Source organism: Ctenopharyngodon idella, chromosome 23 (genome assembly GCF_019924925.1).
Source record: "Ctenopharyngodon idella isolate HZGC_01 chromosome 23, HZGC01, whole genome shotgun sequence".
NCBI classification, from domain to species: domain Eukaryota; kingdom Metazoa; phylum Chordata; class Actinopteri; order Cypriniformes; family Xenocyprididae; genus Ctenopharyngodon; species Ctenopharyngodon idella.
Window position 1 is genome coordinate 916,855 of NC_067242.1, and position 17,592 is coordinate 934,446.

At 37.4% G+C, this 17,592-nt stretch overlaps 1 protein-coding gene across 1 annotated transcript in view; it reads right to left on the reverse strand.

The window, feature by feature from the left end:
- The window catches only part of lancl2 (LanC lantibiotic synthetase component C-like 2 (bacterial)), a 36,497-nt gene extending 19,259 nt beyond the window's left edge, over window positions 1–17,238 (reverse strand). Inside the window, exons 1-5 of the mRNA XM_051882900.1 lie at window positions 16,884–17,238; window positions 15,230–15,546; window positions 6,428–6,545; window positions 5,878–6,085; window positions 3,612–3,759 (exon numbers count right to left, since the gene is read on the reverse strand). Coding sequence (XP_051738860.1) covers window positions 3,612–3,759; window positions 5,878–6,085; window positions 6,428–6,545; window positions 15,230–15,400 — 645 coding nt within the window. The 5' untranslated portion in view covers window positions 15,401–15,546; window positions 16,884–17,238. The remainder of the gene's footprint in view (window positions 1–3,611; window positions 3,760–5,877; window positions 6,086–6,427; window positions 6,546–15,229; window positions 15,547–16,883) is intronic.
- Between the last annotated feature and the right edge of the window lie 354 nt (window positions 17,239–17,592).

The window sequence follows — 17,592 nt, forward strand, 5'->3', positions numbered from 1 at the left end:
TTGCCCCGTCACCAAAACCACTGCAGCACGCAGCCGGAGTGATTCCCTGTGCCTTCTATACACAAAGTCAATAGTGCAGATTCAGATCTTTGTCCTAATTACAGCTCCGACACCACCACTACAGGTAACTCGGCTCTGCATTTGCCAGCTCACGCTATACTAACATGTCCCAAACAATAGCATCATGTCCGAGTCACTGTGAATAATAAAATACGTCCAAACAGAGCCAAGCTGACCTGATGTACAAACACAGAGGGTGCCGTCACAAAACCATCTGTGCCCATGATGCTCTGTAACCTTCCCCACAGTTATTACACTGTGTATAATTCAGCACAGGAAAATTAATGAGAGACAAATGATGAGATAATAACTGCAATATACAGATACTGATAACTGTGAGATATAGCTCATAAAAAAAAAAAAAAATCCCAAAAAACAAAAACCCAACAAAAAATAAATAAAAAAATAAAAAAACTAACACAACAAAATTCCAAAATCAAAAACCCAACAAAACACATAAAACAAAAACCCCAAAATCAAAAACCCAACAAAACAAACCCAGAAAAACAAAATCCCAACAAAAAAAAATCCCCAAATCAAAAAACCAACAAAAAAAATAACAAAACACCCAACAAAAACAAACAAAACAAAAACCCAACAAAACAAAAACAAACAAACCCTTAAATCAAAAACCCAACAAAACAAAAACCAACTAAACAAAACCAACTAAACAAAAAAAAAATCTAAAACCCAACAAAACAAGATTCCAAAATCAAAAACCCAACAAAACAAAAACTCAGCAGAAAACAAAAACAAACCCTTAAATCAAAAACCCAACAAAAACAAAACAAAAACCCAACAAAACAAACAGAAAAAATAATAAAAACCCAACAAAACAAAATTCCAAAATCAAAAACTTAACAAAACAAAAACTTCACAGAAAAAAAAACAAACAAACCCATCTTATAAATAAATAAAAGTTATATTGTCAGGCTTTGTGGGAGCACAGTTTAATCTCCTTTATGAGCTCCAGTGTTAAAACAAATCATATAATAAACCTTTTGTCTCAACCTCAAAGCCAGAGGTATTTTTACTGAGAAAAATAAATAAATAAATAAATAAATAAATAAAATAATTCAGAAATAGTCACTGAATGATTTTAAAAAGCAATCACTCAAATACTTTAGATGAAGAATCATTCCTTCAGATCAGAGCTGTCAAAGAAAGGACAAACTGAAGCTGTATAAAAGCAGAAGAGAGCAACGATACTCCCGATGAACTGAGACGAAGACTGGATGTCAATGGAGTCACTGCAGAAGATCATCAAACAGATCTATTTTCAGATGCTTTCAACCGCAAAACGCACTGCAGAGAACAGAAATACTATTACTGTATGTGTCCTCTGGAGTGTGCTTGGACAATAAAGACAATAAAACCACATTTATTAAATAATAAATGTGGTTTTATTGTCCAAACAAAAATATTTATTAGGTTTCATAGGAGAATATTATGTTTCAGAGGTGCTATTTTTTCATCTAGATGTTATATATCTTATAGTGTTGTTGTAATAAATTATATATTTAGTATAATTATATAATGAATAAATACATGTAATTGTCAAATTTAAGTTTCATTACACCACTGGTTTGTATTAAATATCAATAACTCAATAGCCTCCATAACTTTGTCCACAAACTGAAAAAAAAAAACAATAATATTTTGTACAAGCCTACTTGTTTTTATTCAAATAAATATAATTATGCTTGTTTATTTGCTAGCTTATGTCTTGCAATTTCGAGTTTATATCTCACAATTCAGAGAAAAATGTCAGAATTGTGTCAGAAATTCTGAGTTGCTATTACCTTTTTTATTTTTAATTCTGTAACAGAAACAAGCTTTGCAGTGGAGTTTGCAGTCTCATATTTTTATATCCCCTTATTATTTTTTAATTCAATGGCAGAAACAGGCTTCCACAGATTCCACAGTTTTGTAACACAGAACCCTGGTCTCAGGCATTTCTCTATGCTCAGCTGCGAGTGAACCGTTTGCCTGGTCAGCGCTCAGACCTTCTCTAAAAATAGCCGGAGATGAATATAAGCAGGAGAATGTGTGTATTATTTTTGTGTGACTGCAGAGCACAGAGTTTACATTACTGCCAGATTCCTTTTCTCCCGCCTGTTCAAAAACAACAATCGTACACAAACAGACACACACAAGGTGTCCAGCAGCGCAGCAGAAATAGTGCTGCAGCGTATTTGTCTTAAAGGGGTCATGACATGGAATTTATTTATTTATTTATTTTTTGTATATGTTCCTTGAGGTTCACGTATAATGTTAGTAAAGTTATTTTCACACAAAAAAAATCAAATATATATGAGGAAAAACTATTATTTCCAACCTTCATTCTGAGCCTCCGTCTGAAATGATCCGTTTTTAATGCGTGGCTCCTTTAAGGCTTGTTAGTAAACGTCCACTGTTATGACTGGCTAACGTCACTGCTTAGGAAAGGTTTCAATACCCACTCGCTATTGCATGCAAGAAAGTGTTTTGAAAACATTATCCATATAAAGCCGTCAATTACAGACAAAGCAAGACAAAACTTTCTTTGCGAACTCTCCATTACACTGTGCCTCAGTCAAATGCTCCAAACAAACATATAATCCTCAGACGCGATCCAGGATGGCATTAAAATAAACCATATACTTGTTTCTAACGCTGGGATCCTTCTGAAGTCTGTACAGAGACACAAACCAGCTGAACGCGTCATAGCAAATCTTCCATTTGTCCTGTTGTCGACAGACTCAAGCGTGTGGAGTATGTCAGAAACTGAACACACATTTGTATACTGTATCAGTGTAGACAGCGTCAGTCATTATAATGACTTCTATTTGCTTTTTGACGCAACGTTCACATACAGTGTAGACAAATGTCAGCCATTAAGAGACTGAACACCAGTAGGCGGGACCTATGATGCGATGATGTATAACTATTGGTCGATGCTTGCTCTGGAGGCAGTCATATGCAAATGTATTTGCCTGTGTGACGTCAAAAATCCCGCAATATCAAGCTTGATTAAATAAATGCTTTGTTTATAATCAGGAGGATGTGGCAAAAGATTAAGGCAAATTTGATTTCTCATGTCATGACTCTTTTAACTGCACCAGACTTCCTTCTTTTCCACAGCTTTAATAACTATAAATTGTCCACATGCCGGATCCAACTCAACGGCAGCTTTAATGTTACATAATTACTGAGGCAAAAATGCCACACAAAATATACGACGTGCCAACAAACACATTAACCGCCTTCATCTTTCTTCACCTCTTTTCTGGCTGCATCCTCATCAGTTCCGCCCACATGCGCTGTAAACCTGGACGGTGGCCAACGCACAAGACATTAATGTATGATGTACAGTAAAGCAGCCCACGAGAGGCTAAACATTTACAGTGAGGGTCAGCGGGATTAATGCATCTGGTGAGCAACAGACATTCAAATGCACTCTAGAGACAGAATAAAATGCACATTTTTTGGATAAAATGCATTTTTATCAATGCTCCACGTTTATGCATGAATGAATTTTGATTATAAATAACGTGGAATTTGACAATCACCTTGGCGATTGTGGTCTCATCCACCGTGTCCGGCCCGATTTCTTTGTTGACGTAAAGCAGGGCGTAAAGGTAGCCGGCTCGTCCGTACAAAAGTTCATCAGGAATGTCGGAGTCTGGACTGAGCACTGAACGCTGGAGCTGGAGCAATCTGAAAGAAAGGAGGAGACGGAGAGGAAAAGAAATGAAAATTAGTTAAATCGTTGGTCAACTCTATCTGCAGCCAAACTGAATGGCGAAGACTAGACTTAAAACAAATTACACACATCAGTTTAAAGGGGACATATCATGAAAATCTGACTTTTTCCATGTTATAATTGGGTCCCCAGTGCATCTACCAACCCAAAAAACATGAAAAAGGACAACCCAGTAACTTTTGGTAATTCTTTCTCTGCAAGCATGTGAAAAAATGAGCCGCTCAGACGTAGGAAGGGGATCTTATTATAATATTACCGCCCCTTAATCTGCATGTTTCCAACCATGGCGCTACCATTTTGTTTTCGCAAGCGAGGCGAAGCTGCAGATGAAGAAGTTCTAAAAGTTGTAACTTCTTCCTGAGTCTCTCCATCAGTGTCGACTCCGGTTTGAACAATGTAAGGCTGAACACCGTTACTGACAATCCTCATTTTGGCTGCGTGAGATTCTCCAGCTTTGTTGTTGTTGAGCGACCGAAGCACGAGCTGTTAAAGCTCCGACCTCTTCTGGAAAGGGGGCAGGAGCAGCAGCTCATTTGCATTTAAAGGGACACACACAAAAATGGCGTGTTTTTGCTCACACCCAAATAGGGGCAAATTTGACAAGCTATAATAAATGATCTGTGGGGTATTTTGAGCTGAAACTTCACAGACACATTCTGGGGACACCAGAGACTTATATTACATCTTGTGAAAGGGGCATAATAAGTCCCCTTTAATATAATTAGAACACTGTGTAGCATGTCTTCTTGTGCTTTTGTTTAACTGAAACCTGTGTATGAAAATTACAATGAATTGAGAGCAAAATAAGCTCAATACTGGTCCAGGGTTCACAGGATATATAATCAGACTCATGCTGAGAGCTGCAGCTAGCAGACGAAGGAGTACAGAGAGCACCGCATGCGGCCGCTGAATAACACGCTCCCCGCAGACGGATGAGTGAGAGCGAGCTGCGTTCACTACAACACAAGCATTTGTTTCCTCGCACACTGAAATGCCTCACAGGAGCAAAAGCAATTTCTACCTCCAGCTCTTCAATCAAATCCAAATCAATGCCCTCCTCACTACTATTCTGCAAATAGATGAAGTGTATAGAAATCTGAGAGCAGAATAAACTATAGTTTTTCAATGGCCGATGCCAATTTCTAGAAATCACAGTGGCTATAATACAAATTAATGACAGCTAATTGGTTAAAGTGCCCCATTACACTTTATTACACTGTAATAAAGCTGTTTGTGAAAGTAAAAGGTCTGCAAAGTTTTGAAGAATAAATAGAGTTATTGTCTCCTAAAAGACAAAAGCAATTCTGAACTGCCAGAAATGAGTTGTTAGTAATTCCAGTTTTACTTCATGCTGAACCTACGTAGGTTTGTAACTAATTTGCATAATGTCTGCCCATTGGCTGCTGGTGAACAGCATCTCCTTTGCCCCGCCCTCAATCACTGTAGTTGTATCTGAGACTGGAAGAGTTTGGTTCGTGTTGTTCATGTCGAGAAGACGCTGTTTTCTCTACTTTGATGAGATTGATACGCTAAAACCGACGCCATCGTTACTGATCGTATCACTGTGTATCAAGTGCTGAGATTCAGATATGATAATGAGCATTAGGTTTCTGACCAATCACAGCAGACTGGGCCAATCAGAGCAGAGCAGGCTCTCAGAGAGGCGGGGTTTAGAGAAACCGAATCTTCAAAAAAAAAAAAAAAAATGTTTCAGCCACTGTGAGAAAAGAGCTGATGCTGCAGTGGATATTATGAAAAAATTAAAGTGTTTTTTGACCTTGGATGAGTGTGAACCTGTTGTAAGACACCTTTAAAATAGCATAACAGGGGCACTTATTATTAATTAAAATGGATTAATTTAATGTAATGAATTATTTTTCTAAATAACACATTAAAAGTTTTTAACACATCTAATCATGCCCGCTGACTTGTAAAACAAGGGATTTTTCCCACCTTTACGCACCACCTTTTTTGTAAAATCTCAGCTAGCCTCTCCAAACCACACTTACTGAGAACAAGCAGAGAAAGCCAAAGAGAAAAGAGACAAAAAGAAAGTTTGAAATAGTTCTTACTTAGTGAGACACTCCTGGGAGTCGGCCTGGTTTTTCAAGTGGTGGTGAACAACAGCGCCTACGGCTAGAGGCCCGGCGTCTCCGCACAAGAAGGTGACACGCCGTCCGTTTAGGTTCCTCAGTGTGCGTTTGACGTAATCCAGAGCGCGCTGCAAATGCGAGGCCTCCTGCGTCACACGGTAAAGCTGCAGGTACAGCAGGGCTATGCCTGGGAATGACAATCAGCTTTCAAAGCATTGGGACTCCAGCATATTCAACAAACTTGCATTTATTGTATATTAGGTTTGACATTTTCTCTGCACATTTGGAAAAACTAGATTTGAAACTATCTACATACAGTCTAAAGTACTGATTTGAGGCACTCTAGAATCCAAATTCAAGAATTTAATGCAACGTTTTTCTTTTTAATGGAAAACGTTTCATGAATGAACACTGTCATTTGTGCCTTTTTGCACAAAAATGAAAGTAACAGGGACACCAATTTGTACTATATTCATTTAAAGTGGCAAAAAGTCCACTAAGTCCATGGCATGCTCTGTTTGGTACTCACCTGTCCAGCCTGTATAAGTGGAAAAATCGTGTGGATCTGCAGTCTTCAGGCCCTCCTCCATTTGTTGGAGAAGATCTTTGATTTTGCTCTGCACTTTCTTCTGGAAAGCGTCGCTGATCTATTTCCAGAGAAGGGTGAAAAAAAGTTTGTAAGTAAGCTTCCAAGATTAATTTGGCAAACAGCTGTTTTACTAATCAGCTGATATTAAGGGACACTGGCACACAGTATTGTACAGCATTAGACCGAGCACAGTGTTCGAAAATTTTGCAGACCAAATACAGAGCCCTGTGGAATCTCCATCATAAATTCAAAGAATCATTACTTCAAATATATGCATATGCAAGTCACAGACACACTTCTTACCCTTAAAAGTAAACTGTACCTCAGAGATTTCATGGCCTTGCAATGCGATATCATTTGTAAATAATATTTGCAAACGTTTGACACTGAATAAAGTCTAATTGTTAGAGCTGCATGATTCTGGATAAATTGAGAATTTTTGTTTAAAACACAGATCACAATTCTCCCACAGTTCTGAATAGATAACTAAAAAAATAATTTACTAGATGTTCTGACAAAATGTTAATTGCTGCAGTCTATTTAAAATATATTTAATTCATTTGAATTATTTAAAAAAATAATCTGTCGAATGAATGATTCAATGACTCACTCATAAAGACTTCACTTGTTTTATTATTGAATGAATCAGCGTTTTTGAACGAATCTCTTGATTAAATGACAAATACAGTCACTTGTCACCACCTACTGGTGTAATGATGTATTACAATCTTAATTTGAAGAGACAAGTTCTTTTCAAAAGGTGATTTGCTCTATTTTGATCGCCACCGTAGACATCAGTGTTTATATCTGAACTATAAACTTTTATCCCAGTACTTCTGTGATCATTTGAATTATTGTAAGACAAAAATAATGACACTGTGTGGTTGGAAAGACTGTTTGTGAAGCTGTTTCACACCTATACATGACAACGGCTCTCTCTGGATCAGAACGCAGATCTGAATGTTCGCTGTGGTTTAATAGACACAGCCGAATCATTGTAATTAAGGAATAATATTGCGATCTTTTAATGATCAATCGTGAATTGTATCTCGAATCATCTGTGACATGCTGACAATGGTACAAAGGGGAACGTGGCACCCCAGGATCTTGGTGATACAAAGAGCACATTTGAACACAGAAATAAAGGTTCTTTTATTCAGACTGTTTGCTGCCACAGGGGGAAATTCATAATGCTTATTGCTATTTCTGAAAGTCTTGAGTTCAATAGCTTGGAAACCTTGGGCATGGAAGAGTGAAGGTGGATCGAATCCAGAGTTTCTGCTGCAGCAGTGAGTCTGTGAGCCGAATCCTAATGAGGAGCAAACCTCACCTATAACACAGGACACTCACCTACAGACACTGAAATGCACAATCTTAATTTAAGCCAATGTAAATATGGTAGTACCTAAGGAATTGTGGGTGAAATAATCCCAAAAATGTCCTCTAGGGGCAGATATTCCAAGCTGTGTTTTGCCTACATTGCAAAAAGTTGTATATTTCCCATGGTTGAGCTTGATAAATGCAGTCAATATTAAAAATTGCACAAACAATTTTAAGTTGACATTGTTAGTTGATGACAACATTTTCTTGTCTTCCTGCTATGCCATTATATAAGCGTACTGCAAGAGAGAACGAGTGATGCGGTAACTTTGCTGACCATAGAGCCCTGCTGCAGTCTGAACCAAATCTAATAATGAACATGTATTTTTTTTCTGCAGAGAGATGATTGACAGCTGAGGGGACGGAAACAAGAGACCCTGCTGAACCAGAAGACATGTGAAGCGAACCATGAACCACTGCGGAGAATACAAAGGGAAAATCAGCACAAGGCATAGTGGGATAGAAAAACCTTCTGATCTTTCCTCCACAATGGGGAAAACAGAGATGTAGATATAAAGATGGCTTTAAATCATGTGTGTTAGATGGTTTGATATCTAAAGGACTTCTCAGAGTAGTAATGCTATGACAGTACTTTAAAATAAAGGCTAAAACCCTTACAAAAATACTCTGGTACTACCATGGTACAGCAACAGTTTCAGACAGTAAAACCATGATTAATGGCACTCCAAACTAGCATGACACTATCATAGTGTACACCGATCAGGCATAACATTATGAGCACTGACAGGTGAAGTGAATAACACTGATTATCTCTTCATCATGGCACCTGGATATATTAGGCAGCAAGTGAACATTTTGTCCTCAAAGTTGAGGAAAAATGGTCAAGCGTAAGGATTTGAGTGAGTTTGACAAGGGCCAAATTGTGATGGCTAGACGACTGGGTCAGAGCATCTCCAAAACTGCAGCTCTTGTGGGGTATTCCCGGTCTACAGTGGTCAGTATCTATCAAAAGTGGTCCAAGGAAGGAACAGTGGTGAACCGGCGACAGGGTCATGGGCGGCCAAGGCTCATTGATTCACGTGGGGAGCGAAGGCTGGCCTGTGCGGTCCGATCCAACAGACGAGCTACTGTAGCTCCAATTGCTCAAGAAGTTAATACTGTTAATGCTTACTCGTATGAGCTGCGAAGCGTGGACCGTTTATCAGCTCGGACAATAATAAACAGCACAACCTATGAACGCAACACAGTGTGAGCTCAGAAGGTTCTCGCGCACCAATCTAGATCACGCAACACTGTTACTACAGAGCGCTGAAAAAGCGTTGAATTCGCCGCAGAATTAATAACATCGCAGCGAGATCTAGTGGGAAGCATTTAAATTCGGTTAAGTATTTTCTGTTATAAACTACAAGTATCAGATCAAACCAGAAGAAATATTGTGCCATGAATGAACAAGTTATATAAGGCTCTCCAGAGAGTAACACTAACTGTAACCATGATGGCAGAAATAGTCAAATGTTTTTACATTATTCATTTCAGGGTTCATGCTAAATTTTGGGAGTGAAATTCAAGCACTTCTCAAGTGCTTCACACTTTTTCCAGCACTTCAAATCTCTAAATACGAACTAATTTTTAATGTGATTTGTAAAACTAAAAGTTTAAAAATAAAGTTAGCCCCTGCGTTTCATTCGGAAAGGCTCATCTCTATGCCCTAATCCCTTTAAAGTGTTTACCCTCCGTAGTGAGAGCTTCGAAGGGATGAAGGGTGTAGGAGTCCAAAAAACTCTTTTTTTGGAACGCACTTCTGCGTCATCCTAACGAGACAATCAAGGAGGCGCCTCTGTCGCACATTTTGTACATTGGTTGACCCCCCAAAAAACACTCTGAACGATGAGTAGATTGCGCAAGCTGTGCATTTTGTTTACAGTTAGTTTATTTATTTATTTATTGCACCATATTGTATATTGTGTCTATGTATTTTAAACATTTGAATGGACTGATAAAGGGAGCCAATATGGTGGCCATGATTGTTTTCATTCCGAACTGCCCTTCGGAGGGCGATATATCCCATTTGGAATGCACCGAGGGTTAGGGTTTGTGGCAAACAAACTTTTATTTAATATTAGCTTTTTTCGATTTTCTATTCTCTTTCTCCATCTATTTGCATATACATTTAAAAAAAAAAAAAAAAAAAAAAAAAACCTTGCTACGAGCACTTTACTGATGAAACTGTGACTTGACACGTCACTTACATACTGTTGTACTCATGTTGATTTGATTGCTTCTACTATTCTCATTTGTAAGTCGCTTTGGAGAAAAGCGTCTGCTAAATGACTAAATGTAATTGTAAATTTAAAAAGACATGAAATTACCAGTATAACCAGTAGATGGCGGCAGAGGAGCACTTACTGGCTTATTAGCCATTTCCACTCCATAAAATATGAGGAAAATAGGAAAAGTCAGTCTCATGAAAAACAAAAACTTTTCTTCAAATTGTGACTGAATTACACAGAAAGCAAGTAAAAAGCACTCACTTTATAATCATTGAAGCTGGCGGTCAGTTCAGTATGGTACGTTTAATAAGAGAAGAATATTTACATTTTTCCCAATAAAAATTAGTTTTTTTGCATGTTACTGTCATCAATAAAAGTTAATTTTATCTACATCAATTCAAGCTCAGTGCTTTATTGTCACATTTCCAATAAATAAATGTGTAATATTATTAGTAACTGCACTTAAAGGGTTAGTTCACCCAAAAATGAAAATAATGTCATTTATTACTCACCCTCATGCCGTTCCACACCCGTAAGACCTTTGTTAACCTTCGAAACACAACTTAAGATATTTTTGTTTAAATCCGATGGCTCAGTGAGGCCTCCATAGCCAGCAATGACATTTCCTCTCTCAAGATCCATTAATGTACTAAAAACATATTTAAATCAGTTCATGTGAGTACAGTGGTTCAATATTAATATTATAAAGCCACGAGAATATTTTTGGTGCACCAAAAAAACCAAAATAACAACTTATATAGTGATGGCCGATTTCAAAACACTGCTTCCTGAAGCTTCTGAGCGTTATGAATCAGCGTATTGAATCATGATTCGGATCACGTGTCAAACCACCAAACTGCTGAAATCACGTGACTTTGGAGCTCCGAACCGCTAATTCGATACGCTGATTCATAACGCTCCGAAGCTTCATGAAGCAGTGTTTTGAAATCGGCCATCACTATTTAAGTCATTATTTTGTTTTTTTTGGCGCACCAAAAATATTCTCGTCGCTTTATAATATTAATATTGAACCACTGTACTCACATGAACTGATTTAAATATGTTTTTAGTACATTAATGGATCTTGAGAGAGGAAATGTCATTGCTGGCTATGGAGGCCTCACTGAGCCATCGGATTTCAACAAAAATATCTTAATTTGTGTTCTGAAGATTAACGAAGGTCTTACGGGTGTGGAACATAAATGACATTATTTTCATTTTTGGGTGAACTAACCCTTTAATGCAAAAGCATTAATGCAAAACAATAGTAATATGAATAAATTACCTTTAGGATTAAACCCCGCCCAACGCCACCAAATCACGTGCTGGCGCCACCTTCTGTAGATCTTAGTGGAACCGGTGCCACTGCTCTCAAATGTTAGTCTGGAGCCCTGACCATGGTATGTCCCAAAAACACCAGTCTAATCAGTCCCACGTTTAGCTTTAAAAGCAGTGAAGCGGCCTCCTCCCTGTTTGCTCTGAAATGCAACATAGCCGCCAGCTCAGAGAATGAGTGTTTGAAGCAGATAAAGCCTTCCTCTGTTTGCAGTAAAGAAACAGGCACAATCGGAGGTGACTTTTGTTTGATGAGCGTGACGTTAAACCAGCACACTGATTTGAACAGGAGAGGAGAGCATCAAAATGAGAAGGTTTCTTGATGATGCTTTCAAGAAGTCAAGTCGGACCCCGTCCAAATGACACACTCGATTGCACACAATTTCAGACTAGCAATGTACACTGGCATCAGTAAGAAATGTTTTTCAAAGAAGTCTCTTCTGCTCACCAAGACTGTGTTTATTTGATCAAAAACACATTAAAAATAATGAAATACTATTATAATGTAAAACAGCTGTTTTCTATGTGAATATATAGTAAAGTGTAATTTATTACTGTGATCAAAGCTGAACTTTCAGCATCATTACTCCAGTCTTCAGTGTCACATGATCCTTCAGAAATCATTCTGATATGATGATTTGATGCTCAAGACACATTTGTGCAGCTTCAGATGTAAATAGATTACTGTCACATTGCACAATATTGGTTGGCAAAGCCTTTAAAGACACGTTGTATGTGAATTAATGACTTCTTCCTATGGTTTATGATGAGTATTAAGCTTAAACTTTAAGTAACATGAACAAAACAAGCCATTAACTTGTTAACAAATATTTGTACCACAATTAATCCCCATAATCACATAATGGACTGCATAATCATGACAGCCCTAATTTCTTTGTCAAGAATCTAGAACGTCCCACTTTTCATGATCCAAGAAATGAGGCCATCAAACAAAGATCAACTGTTTAATATTCCATCACGTGTGTGAAAATCCTCAGTCAAGTGTGAAGCTTGAGTGTCGAAGCTGATAAACTAAAACTTCAACTCATCTGAAGGGATTAACAAGCAACTAATCCCTGATCATGATCAAACAAACAGCCACTAAAGACGAGACAAGCGTGAATATGGTTGTCATATCAGTCTTGGAAATACTGATGGAAAGACAGTTTGATACATTACATTGTTTATTCTGTTCAAAAGTTTGGGGTCTGTAAGATTTTTTAATATTTCTGAAAGAAGTTTCTTCTGTTCACCAAGGCTGTGTTTATTTGATCAAAAATACATTAAAAATTATTATAATGTAAAACAGCTGTTTTCTATGTGAATATATAGTAAAGTGTAATTTATTCCTGTGATCAAATCTGAATTTTCAGCATCATTACTCCAGTCTTCAGTGTCACATGATCCTTCAGAAATCATTCTGATATGATGATTTGCTGCTCAAGAAACATTTATGATTATTATCAATGTTGAAAATAGTCATATTTGTGTGGAAACTGTCATACATTTTATTTTTCAGGATTATTTGATAAATAAAAAGTTAAAAAGAACAGCATTTACTTGAAATATAATCTTTTGTAACATTATAAATGTCTATAAATGTCACTTTTGATCGTGCTTCCTTCCTACAGGTATTAATTTCTTTAAAAAAAAAAAAAAAAAAAAAAAAAAAAACCTCTTACTGACCCCAAACTTTTGACCGTTAGTACAGGTAATGTGAGTCAAAGCTTAGACAGCTGCATCCATGCTGCATCTTTTTACTCAACAAATATGAAAATCCATAAAAAAAAAAATAAAAAAAAATTATGAGTGTTTTGTTTGCAAAAAACAAACAAACATAATTTACAACTTTCTTTACAAAATATTAATATCCAACGTGATTATTTCACGATGTTGCATGGACGTGCATTGGAGATTAATATTTTGTAAATAAAGTGGTAAATTATGTTTTTAGCGCAAACAAAATTATGTTTTTTAGTGCAAACAAACAAACAAACAAACGCACGTTCACAAGAGCACCACGACGCATGCGTGTTGTGTTGACGCGAGAGCGGACGTTGTTGCATGGACGTGCTTTGGAGATTAATATTTTGTAAATAAAGTGGTAAATTATGGTTTGTAGTGCAAACAAAATTATGTTTTTAGCGCAAACAAACAAACAAATGTGCATTTACGCGAGCACTACGACGCGCCGTGTTGTGTTGACGCGAGTGCGGATGTTGTTGCATGGACGTGCGTTGGAGATTAATATTTTGTAAAAAAAAAAAAAAAAAAGTGTTAAATTATGTTTTTAGCGCAAACAAAATAATGTTTTTTAGTGCAAACAAACAAACAAACGCGCGTTCACGAGAGCACCACGACGCATGCGTGTTGTGTTGACGCGAGAGCGGACGCTGTTGCATGGACGTGCGTTGGAGATTAATATTTGGTAAATAAAGTGGTAAATTATGTTTTGTAGCACAAACAAAATGATGTTTTTAGCACAAACAAAATTATGTTTTTTAGCGCAAACAGACAAACACGCATTTACGAGAGCACTATGACGCGGCGTGTTGTGTTGATGCGAGAGCGGATGTTGTTGCATGGACGTGCATTAGAGATTAGTATTTTGCAAATAAAGTGGTAAATTATGTTTTGTAGTGCAAACAAAATTATGTATTTTAGCGCAAACAAACAAACAAACAAACAAACAAACACGTTCACGAGAGCACCACGACGCATGCGACGCGTGTTGATGCGAGAGTGGACGTTGTTGCATGGACGTGCGTTGGAGATTAATATTTTGTAAATAAAGTGGTAAATTATGTTTTGTAGTGCAAACAAAATTATGTATTTTAGCGCAAACAAACAAACAAACAAACATGTTCACGAGAGCACCACGACGCATGCGTGTTGTGTTGACGCGAGAGCGGACACTGTTGCATGGACGTGCGTTGGAGATTAATATTTGGTAAATAAAGTGGTAAATTATGTTTTGTAGCACAAACAAAAAGATGTTTTTAGCACAAACAAAATTATGTTTTTTAGCGCAAACAGACAAACACGCATTTACGAGAGCACTATGACGCGGCGTGTTGTGTTGATGCGAGAGCGGATGTTGTTGCATGGACGTGCATTAGAGATTAGTATTTTGCAAATAAAGTGGTAAATTATGTTTTGTAGTGCAAACAAAATTATGTATTTTAGCGCAAACAAACAAACAAACACGTTCACGAGAGCACCACGACGCATGCGACGTGTGTTGATGCGAGAGTGGACGTTGTTGCATGGACGTGCGTTGGAGATTAATATTTTGTAAATAAAGTGGTAAATTATGTTTTAGCGCAAACAAAGCACTCGCGTTGCTTCATAAAATAGAGGTTAAACCACTGGAGTTACACATATTACTTTTATGACGTATTTACTACCTTTCTTGGTCTTGAAAGTAGCCTAGTAGTTGACTGTCAATAGAGGGACATACAGCTCTCAGATTTCATTGAAAAGATCTTCATTTGTGTTCTGAAGATGAACTAACTAACTTATTTTTGGGTGAACTATCCCTTTAAATGTCCAGCAGAAGAGGAAACGCCCACCTGTATTTGGGTTAGATTATTTTTAGCTACTTGCAAGTCCAGACTATGATAGAGATCAGAATCTGAACATGTGCATGATTAAATTCGGGCATCTAACGTTACTAAGGTTAAATATCAAGCGGAGCATCTGTTGTAAACAAACCCGCGAACACAGAGACCTGCTCTGACACGGTCCGTTACTGTGACAAACAATCGTTAAAGTTGCGAATAAATCGATCACAAACCTTTCCATTCGCATCAAACGGCTCGTTAGGGTTACTGTCGTCTTCTCCTGCATTCGAGGACACCACCAGTCCCTGGTCCCAGTCCGGGAAAGGGTTTGTGAAGCTGCGCTCCTCCATCTCTGACTCTGAGCCCGTCACAAGCTTCAGCCTCTTCGACATGTTCTCGCCCATCGCGACGGCGGCCCGCCAGGGACACACTCACTACGGCTGGCTTGAGAAGAAACGCGTTTTGTTTTTTTGTTTTTCCCGTATGTGGACTGATGCTGGTCCTGATGCTGCTGCTGGGTGAGGCTACTGAAGCTTAGGAGTCTCGATTCCTTTTGCATGAAATAAAAAATAAAAATAAAAAAAAAATGTAGTATGTTATAAACACCGAATCCAACAGGTACAAACTGGCTTTAATTGTATATAGGAAATAATGCCATATTTGAATAAGTAATATAATATTTAAAACTGATACATATGGAACTGATACATATAAAGGGACACTCAGATATTTCTCTATGTGAACCATATTTGTTTGGAATTATTAGTTAATTATGTGATGTGACTTTATTGTTATCAGTTATAAACAGTGTTTTATGCTACAGTTTATGTTGTTTAGTTCATGTCTATTGCATGTGTGTGTGTTTTCTCTTTTGTAAATGTATTTTGTTAGCCTATATGTTATTATTATGTTATATTACATTATATTATGGTATGTTATTATTGATCACACTCTAAAAAAAAATGTTGGGTTAAAAACAACCCAAGTTGGGTTGAAAATGGACAAACTGGGTTGTTTTAACCCAGAGATTGGGTTGCTTTGTTTTAACCCAGCGAATGGGTTGTTTTGTTTTAACCCAAAAAATGAACCCAAAATATGTTAGAAAATTAAAATCAGACACATAATTACTAGAGGCAACAATAATAATCAAAAGGTGAACATTTATTAATAATTAATTTAATAAATTAATAATAAATTATTGTTTAATTATTATTCATTAAACGTATTAATAAATGTTAATTTCCAACATATTTTGGGTTCATTTTAATCAAGCAATACAGTAATTTTTAAACAATAGTTGAGTTTAACCCAAACATTTAACCCAACCGCTGGGTTAAAACTACCCAATACCTGGGTTGTTTTTAACCCAGCATTAGAGTGCAGTTGTCTGTATTAAACCAGCAGTGATACCGTAAGTACATTGCACTTTTTCCTAACTACATTAATTTAAAAACTCATAATATGGTAAAAAATAACAGAAAGTATTTTGACAAGGAAAACAAATATCTTATGACATAAGTAATGATAAAAGCATTTTTTACAATCTGTAGTTACTTTTTGGTAAAATATTCATAGGCTAATACATAAATAGGCGCATGCTCAGCCCATTGTACGGTATACAGAAATAAACACATATTAATAGCTGCAGTTGGTTGGTATTTAACATGATATGATTTCATGAGCTGTAAAGCATATCAAAATGCTCGTAACATCATCACAGTGTTTTTATGGTAAAGTTCTGGCACGCGCACACAAATGATGCGTCGTCGTAAAGCAGCAGCGGTAAATGTTCATGCACACCACAGCACTGAACGCAAGAGTCCACATTCATTCGACAGCATCTCATTCATGAGATCTGGACACGTTTCACGGCAAACGAGCACTTACATTCTCACATTGGCGTCCAGTGCAGCATCATGGAGGGACGCAGAGCTTCAGTCCTGAAGAAGATCTTCACTTTTCATTCAGCATCCTCTAGAAGAAGCGATCAATGCGATCTGATCAATTAAAGCCGGTCTGGATGCAGCGTCAATTCCCATATGAAATTTACCAGTCCTTTCCTTCCTCATTTCCGGGCTTTGACTTTCTCTTTTCACACACACACACACACACACACACACACACACGCGCGCGCGCACTGAGTGGACGGGAGATCCGGCGGGTGACACCAGAGCAGATGATGGTGATGATGGTGATGTCCCTGCCTCTATCTTGAGCACATTTGAGCCATAAGAGGAAACAGATGGCGATTCCGCTCCACCATCCAGGATTATACAGCAAACAAATCCATAAAGCCCTTCTGCCTCATGCACTCTCTCTCTCTCTCTCTCTCTCCTACACACACACACACACACATTTTGTCGTTTACATAGTGTGAACTATGCAAAAGTGGAATAGATTTGTGACTGAGCATTGATAAAAAAAATTTTTGTTTGTTTTTTTTGTTTGTGAGGGTGTAACCCAAATATAGACTAAATGTATCAATATTAATTAGGTTATTAGTCTTCAAATTTTATTATATTGACAATAACAACACTCTGGGACATTTCACTTTATCTGACATTTTATTTGCTCTGTTCGCGGTGTACGTAAGCGG